This window comes from Platalea leucorodia, assembly GCF_965183815.1.
Source record: "Platalea leucorodia genome assembly, contig: HAP1_HAP1_SCAFFOLD_339, whole genome shotgun sequence".
Lineage (NCBI taxonomy): Eukaryota > Metazoa > Chordata > Aves > Pelecaniformes > Threskiornithidae > Platalea > Platalea leucorodia.
The window spans coordinates 1-8,405 of NW_028121239.1; the positions used below are offsets into that span (position 1 = coordinate 1).

The window sequence follows — 8,405 nt, forward strand, 5'->3', positions numbered from 1 at the left end:
GGGGATGAGTAGGAAAAGGCAAGAGGAGGAGGAGAAGTAGGCCCTAGGATGGAAGAGGAGGGAAGAGAAGGCTACAGGAGGGTGTGGAGGAAGAGAAGAAAAAAGCATCGTGAGGCAACAGGAGCAGGAAGAGCAGTAGGCACCAGGAGGCAACAGGATGAAGGAGGAAGAGGTAAAAGGATACCGCAAAAAGGAATAATGAAAGCGAAAAGTAGCCACTAACGAGCACGAGACTGTAATATACAGGAAGGGAAGCAAGGCCTATTGCAAGGACCGGAGCCTGCCAAGCAATAACTAAACCCAATAACACCTTCAAATTCAGTCTAGCACATTCAAATCATGTCTGTCATTGTCTTGAACCCTTTGATCCCCTTGTTTAAGCACCACAAAGTACTGTCATGTACCACACAGCTGCTCGCTCACTCACCCCACCTTGGGGGGATGGGGCAGAGACTTGGAAGGGTAAAAGGGAGAAAACTCGTGGGTTGAGATAAGAACAATTTAATAGCTGAGGGAAAATAAAATAGAAGAGCAGTATTGGTAGTAATAATAATATCATAATAACAATACAATAATAATAAACAAAGGACAAACACTATACAATTGCTCACCACCCACCGACCGATGCCCTGAGCAGCGATTGTTGCCCCCCAGACAACTCCCTCCAGTTTCTATACTGAGCATGACGTCATATGGTAATGAATAGTCCTTGGGCCAGTCTGGGTCAGCTGTCCTGGCTGTGCCCCCTCCCAGCTTCTTGTGCACTGGGCAGAGCATGGGAAGCTGAAAAGTCCTTGACTAGTGGAAGCACTACTTAGCAACTACGAAAACATCAGTGTGTTATCAACATTATTCCCGTCCTAAATCCAAAACACAGCACTGTACCAGCTACTAGGAAGAAAATTAACGCTATCCCAGCTGAAACCAGGACATCCCTCAGGAGAGGGGAGCGAGCGAGTAGCTGGCTGGGGGCTTAGCAGCTACATTATGGACTTATTTCTATTTTCACTAAAAACAGTAACAGTAGCATGCTCTAACATTTCTTTTCTCCTTCTTGATGATGATATACTTAATTACTTTTATTCCTCTCCTTCATTCTTACTTGACAAGACAGCTATAACTTAACAGAATTTAGCCCTTGGCATGAAGTTTTTAGAACAATGGTTTTTCTCTCATTCCTAGCTCTTTGTTATCTTTTCATGGTAACACCTCTTAGACAATATTGCCCCTAATTCATTTCTGCTCTCTTTCATCCTTATTTCAAGTGTGTGTGAGAGGAGTTCATTTTTTTATCAAAAAAATGTCGAGGGACAGATCCCAAACTGGTGAAAAGCACAAAGCAGGCCAAAGATTTACGAGACGGACACTGATACAACACCATTACCTTCCTTTTGGATCTCTGAAGACCTCATCCTTCAGCAGCATGCCTGGAAGGTCTCAAGTCCCTCCACCTGCCCTGTATGTCAGCACTGAAGGTGAAATCACTGCGGTCAGAGGTGGTGTTTTGATTCTCTTCTCAGCCTAAAGCATCACCTGGGTCAGGAGATATTCCAGGACACCTCAAGGGGTATCGTGCTCCTCTGGACCCAAAAGTGGAATCTCAGGTGTCATGGCATACCAATACTTGTGTTCAGGGACCTGCTCAAAACACCCATCTCCTTTTCACTTGAGTTTGCTCAAGTAACCCTTGAGTTGATTCCCATCCACTGCTGGTTGTCCTCCTCCACAGGAAAAGAACACAGGGGGCATCCCCCATGCTCATCTTCCTTGCCAGTCTCTCCAGCAGAGCCTGTATTCCTCCACTGCAGAACTCCATGTGAGCAAGCTGTCCCACCACATCTCATTTCATCCAAAGCCGTCACAGTTGTGTGACAAGCCACGGGGCTCCAGCTCCTCCTGCCTCTGATCCACCTCCTCCTCCTCCACAGCTCAGCTGTGGCACCAGGGTGGAGTGCAGACCTCTCACAGGGAAACCTGAGCAGTGACCCTGACCAGAAGACCATTGGACAGTGAGCTGTGCTGCGCTGCACGTGCAGCCTGGACTTCACGCCTGTGCTGTGCAGAACGGAGCATTTGGCCGAAGGACAACTTCAGCAACTCATTGTCACAGCCTGCAGGCAGCTCCCACTCAGTACTGCCCTTACACCTCCTGCCTGGCCTTGCCTGTGTCTAACAATGCAGCAAGGAGTTCTCATGAGAACATCGCTTCTGTTAGACTGTAGAGATGACTGAAAGAGTTCTTCTTTTGTAATAAATGCCTCCAGTAGCTTGAACGATCAAAACAGGGGAATGGCTTCTATGGGTGGGGTGCGCATGGCATGCTGTGTGTGGGTCAGAGGCCTGTTCAATGCTACACCACCTGGGGTTCCCACCATCTAAAAGGGACCTAAGATGATCTGCATGATTCTCTCTTCATAGTGTTAGCGCTAATGAACAGCATGTTAAATGATACCTCACAGAGTCTGACTGCCTTTCTTACTCGAATCACAATGAACCAGTGGTGAAAAACACTCTCTTGGGACCCTTGCGTGCAGCCCCTCCAGTCCCATGGACTGGTAAGGGTGCAGTTTGCTCAAGGAACCCCTGGCTTGATCCCCATCCACTGCTGGTTGCCCTCCTCCAGCGTCCTGCCTCAAAGCACCGAGGCCTGGGAGACCTCGCTGGTGGTAACTGAGGCAAAGAGGATGTAGAGTATCTCAGATCCATCTACACCTACTCTTACTAAATTTAGCAGTGGTCTCACAGCATTTCTCACTCTTCCTTAGCTCTTCCTAAAGTAGCAACAGCTCATCTTAATGCCCTTGGATTCCCTTTGGAGTTTCAATTAAGTTTTGAGATGAACCACGTCAGTGCTTGGATTATGCTGTCCTTGAAGACAAGATGTATCCAGGCACGCTCTTAACATGATTGGCCTGTTCCTTGATTGAATCACCAAGGGAGTGGGTAAAGACCCCAGTGCGGGGTGCTTTTTGTTCATGCAATGCAGGCAGCTGTTGTGTAGAGAAGGGACAGACCTTGCTTCTCTGATGGCACCTGATGGCTGATGCCTCTGACTGATGGCATCAGCAATGGCACACAGGCACCAAATCCCACTCTCTGCGATGCCGTCAGGGGTGTCTATCACGCACCCACCCTGAATGGGAATTGCTTTCCTGTGGGTGCTGTGCTGTCCCTGCCGGCCCTGGTGTCTCAGGTTGCTCTGTGGGCCTGGGTTTGAAAATTAGATTGAGTCGACACCCGGAATTCTGTAAGGCAACGTGGGGATGAACATGAGGCAACTGCCAACACAGTGAGTGGAGGCCTAGTAAACACAGCTCATGGAGAAGAGAAAGAGAGAGCCTGAGCTCTCCCTATGGCACATGACTCCATTCCATCATAGGAATACCTCCATAGGCCACCCTGAACATAATGAGTAGGGAGAGGTTCAGTTGCCCTTAATTTGGGCATCAGCTGTCATTTTAGTTGTTCAAAGGAAACTCCCAAGAACCTCCAAGAAGATGCTGTCAGTCAAGGTTGTTGTGGTCTGATATTGTCCTGTCTCTACATTTGCCTGCACCTATCTTCAATCCCTCTCTATAGCCTGCACCTATCTTTGACCACCTCTAGTACCTCAACTGTGATCACACATTTGCACCTGAACAGCTCACTCCTGGCCTCCACTACCATTAATTACCATGGGAGCTGAGGCAAGGAGCTCACACGCAGGTGCCTCTTTAATGCCCACCTGAACAGAGGCAAGAGGAATCCCACCTCCTGTGGGTTGGTGGTGTGCATGGGAGAGAGCAGAGTCCCCTGCCAGCCCCAGGACTACAAACCATGGAGAGGATGCCTTGCCTGCCTCAGTTGCATCCCTTCCCTCAGCAGGGGTAAAGGAGAGCCCTGTCTCATGTCCTGTCTAATGATGGGCCAAGAAAAGTTGATATTTGCACCTAACTGTCTCTCAGCAGGGAAATGACACTGCTGGAAAGAAGCGTCTCTCCCCAGCTGAGGGAGGGCACATCAGCAATTGCTTCAGCCTGTTTCACAGCAGGTTCCCCTGGAGCCCCAGGGACAAATCAAGGGAGCCCAGAGGGGGTAGAGAAATTGCCACCTTGGGCTGGTCCTCTGCTGCTGAGCTGGGCTGGGCTCCTGGGACACAGGGAGCTCATGGCAAGCGGGCAGCACTGCAGAGAGACAGCTCTGCCCAGGAGCAGCAGCTCTGCAAAGCGCAGCAGGGCTGAGGGCACTGCCTGCAGGCACCAAGGGGAGAGGAGCAGGGCAGGGAGAGCTTAAAGGCAGTCTGGGGTGTAAGGAAAGTTGAGAGCTCACTGGGGGAGAAATCTTCACAGCCCTCTACATGGTAAGTACCTTCATGAAGGGCAATGTATCTGCAGCTGGTGGAAAGATCTCCAAAAGCTGGTGCATCCCAGAGTCAGGAGGACTGCCCCAGCTTCTCTAGTGTAGAGGAGAAGGACGTGCTGCACAGCAGGGCTTCCCTGCTGCGCCCTCAGAGGGACAGGGCATCACAGCTGCCTTCTCCCAGGGACAGCTGCAGGGGGTGAATGTTTGTGTGCAGCCAGGGGTGCAGCACACACACAGAAGGTCAAGGCAGAGTTTGCTATAAAGAGATTTCCCGAGCCTGTGTTTTCAGTTCCCTATTCTGAGGGCAGGGATCAGGAGCAGGGGTGGGGCTGGGGAAGGGAAAGAGAAATAGAAAAGGACCTGTCAAGTTTGGACAAGTCATTGAGACTCCTGAGCTGTAACTTGGAGTGGCCGGTAGGTCATCTAACAGCCTCCTAAAGTGCCTTCAGCCCCTCCTCTGCCTAGGGACAGCACCAGCATCACCTCTGCTGCACCATCAGGGCTGTTCTGACCTGCCCTTCTGAACCTCCCGACAGGAACATGTGCCCAGCCAGTGCCCTGCAAACAGGCAGGTTTCTGTAGGGCCAAGGGGAGTGCACCGAGGTTGGCATGGGGTTTGTGAGTGCTGACAGGGAAAAGACATGGCACAGGGAATCACTTCCCAGGAGGAAAATCTCCAGGCAGCAGCATTACGATCAGGGAACGAGAGGAAATCTAAAAGAGCAATGTTGTGGGAGGGAGAATTCAGAAAACTCCGTATCATCCCCCCCAATGCAGACCCCTGCCTCTGAGCAAGGCCCCTTGCCTGCTCTCCCACCCACCAAAGCCTCTGCCCTCACGGCTGTGGGGTCCAAGCCATGAACCACCTCCTCTGCAGCCAGAGCTCCAGCAGAGCCGTGGTGCAGCTCTCCAGCCACGGGCCCAGTTCCCTCTGCAGAGCGCAGGGGCTGAGAGCAGCTGCCCAGCAATGGTGGTGTCTGGGAGGTGGCGTGCACAGCTGGGGAAGGGGAACGCTCTCTGAGTGCCCGACTGCCTCTGCCCTGGCCTCTCTCAGCCAGACCCTCCCTGTATTTTTCCTTCTTTCTTCACTTGTCTGTGTGATTGCTCTTGTTATCCTGGTCTTGCTGTCAGGCTCTCTGAGGGTGGCAGTTTCAGCTGCAGAGTCACACGCTGATCCTGTGGGGCCTTTCGTGCAGCTGTGTCCCTGGGAACAATTGTCCCAGCCTTCCTCTCATCTGTGAGGCTGTGGACAATGCAGGCTGTGGGGCTGGGGCATGAGCTGGTTTGCCCTTAGCAAGATACCATCATGAAAAAACTGAGGTATCTCCTTGAGGTATCCTTCCAAGCTGTGAGCTGCCCTCCAGAATGCGCATCTGTCCCATAGCATCTTTGTGTTACCTGGAAGCCCCATGGAGAAGCACAGAGATGCAATGGCCAAGGAAATGCTCTTGGGTTGGTGAAATGAGCCATGTGTGTCCTTGGCTGGAAGTGGGCTGCTGAGACCTTGAGAAAGGGTGGGACATTTAGTGGTCTGCACTGGATCCCTCTGCTCTCAGCAGTGTCTGCTGGCTTTTCACAGGAACACAGCAGTGTGATCGCCCTCAATCTCAGAAAGGTGCAAGGCCAGGGCTTCTCGGACTGAGGGACAGACCAGCTCCCCTCACTCTGCTCTAATCCCAAGGCAATCCTCTTGCCTTGCAGGATTTGCTCTGTTCTCCCTGAGTGCAACAGAAATACTGAGGGTTTCTGACATCCCAAAACAATCCTCAAAGAACAGGGGGGAAATTCTTTTTAAAAAAAATGCTTTCAGTCTGCCTTCTTGTCCTGGTTTCAGCTGGGATAGAGTTAATTTTCGTCTTGGTAGCCGGTATGGGGCTGTGTTTTGGGTTTAGGATGAGAACAATGTCGATGATACACTGATGCTTTGGTTCTTGCTAAGCAGTGCTAAGCTGCCTCTGAATAGGTGCTAAGTGGCGCTCACACTGGTCAAGGACTTTTCAGCTTCCCCTGCTTTGCCGGGTGCACAAGAAGCTGGGAGGGGGCACAGCCGGGGGGAGGGCTGGCCCAGACTGGCCCAAGGGCTATTCCATACCATATGACATCATGCTCAGTATATATATAAGCTGGGGGAAAAAGAAGGAAGGAGGGGGGACATTGGGCATGATGGCGTTTGTCTTCCCAAGTAACCGTTACGCGTGATGGAGCCCTGCTTTCCTGGGGATGGCTGAACACCCGCCTGACGATGGGAAGTAGTGAATGAATTCCTTGTTTTGTTTTGTTTGCGTGCACGGTTTTTGTTTTGCCTATTTAACTGTTCTAATTTATTTTGCTTCAATTATTAAACTGTTCTTATCTCAACCCACGAGTTTTCTCCCTTTTTACCCTTCCGATTCTCTCCCCATCCCACTGGTGGGGAGTGAGCGAGCGGCTGCGTGGTGCTTAGTTGCTGGCTCGGGTTAAACCACGACACTTCTGCAATCCTCACTCCTTAGCACTGGGAGTGCAGATGCTGACAAGCCCTTCTGCATTAGGGATGGTTTCATCTGACAAAGCTGAACACCAGGACTGGACCGTGCTTCCACCATTCCCATGAACTCACTGCTGCAGAGCAGGGCTGACACCTCAGCAGCCAGAGGGCAGAGGCCCAGCTCCTCATGGCACATTCAACCAGCACCAAAGCACAGCTTCAGCCATGGAGCTGAAGGAAGGTCTCCTAAAAAAGGAAAATGTGTGTGTGTTTATGTGTGTTTGTGTGCAGCAAGGGGAGGGTCTGTAGGAAATGGCTTTTAGTTTTGCTCAGAAAAGTCTCCCCTAACTTGTCAATGACTTTTCCTCCTTGCACGGGTCCCCGTGCCCAGAGGCAGCAAATGTCCAACGCCAGCTCCATCACCGAGTTCCTTCTCCTGGCATTCGCAGACACATGGGAGCTGCAGCTCGTGCACTTCTGGCTCTTCCTGGGCATCTACCTGGCTGCCCTCCTGGGCAACGGCCTCATCATCACCGCTGTAGTCTGCGACGACCACCTCCACACCCCAATGTATTTCTTCCTCCTCAACCTGTCCCTCCTTGACCTGGGCTCCATTTCCACCACTGTGCCCAAAGCCATGGTCAATTCCCTGTGGGACACCAGGGCCATCTCCTACCAGGGATGTGCTGCACAGGTCTTTCTGTTTGTCTTTTTGATGGCAGCAGAGTTTTCTATTCTCACCATCATGGCCTATGACCGCTACATTGCCATCTGCAAACCCCTGCACTACGGGACCCTCCTGGGCAGCAGAGCTTGTGTCCACATGGCAGCAGCTGCCTGGGGCAGTGGGTTCCTCTATGCTGTGCTGCACACGGCCAATACATTTTCACTCCCCCTCTGCCAAGGCAATGCTGTGGACCAGTTCTTCTGTGAAATCCCCCACATCCTCAAGCTCTCCTGCTCAGATGCCTACCTCAGGGAAGTTTGGGTTATTGTGGTTAGTCTCTTTGTGGAATTTGGGTGTTTTGTTTTCATCGTGCTGTCCTATGTGCAGATCTTCAGGGCCGTGCTGAGGATCCCTTCTGAGCAGGGACAGCACAAAGCTTTTTCCACGTGCGTCCCTCACCTGGCCGTGGTCTCCCTGTTTATCAGCACTGGCATGTTTGCCTACCTGAAGCCTCCCTCCATCTCCTCCCCATCGCTGGATCTGGTGGTGGCAGTTCTGTACTCAGTGGTGCCTCCAGCAGTGAACCCCCTCATCTACAGCATGAGGAACCAGGAGCTTAAACACACATTGAAGAAGCTGATTCAATCAGCTCTTTTCAGCAGCATTAACAAGCTCGTGTCTCTTCAGAAATGATTTCAAATTCAGCTCCGGAACCTCCTGTGTTTTGGGCAATTGATCTGTGATAACCGTGTCTGTCCATGCCTGCATCCACTCCACTCCACCAGAGGCCTGAACCCAGCCTGTCTGACCCAGAGGCCCGTTCACATGTGGCTGGCACAATGGTACAGCTCGCCTCCCATGTCGCATCTCTGGAATAAAAGGGGATTTCCTCGGTGCTGGTGCCTGGAGGTTGGGCTCTTCTGCCAAAGC

At 51.6% G+C, this 8,405-nt stretch overlaps 1 protein-coding gene across 1 annotated transcript; it reads left to right on the plus strand.

The window, feature by feature from the left end:
- Positions 1 to 7,208: 7,208 nt before the first annotated feature.
- On the plus strand, positions 7,209 to 8,168 carry LOC309603725 (olfactory receptor 14C36-like; the record flags this gene model as incomplete). The annotated part of the gene is made up of 1 exon (XM_082338653.1): positions 7,209 to 8,168. One exon carries the CDS (start codon positions 7,209 to 7,211, stop codon positions 8,166 to 8,168), a length of 960 nt encoding a protein of 319 aa, XP_082194779.1.
- Positions 8,169 to 8,405: the final 237 nt, after the last annotated feature.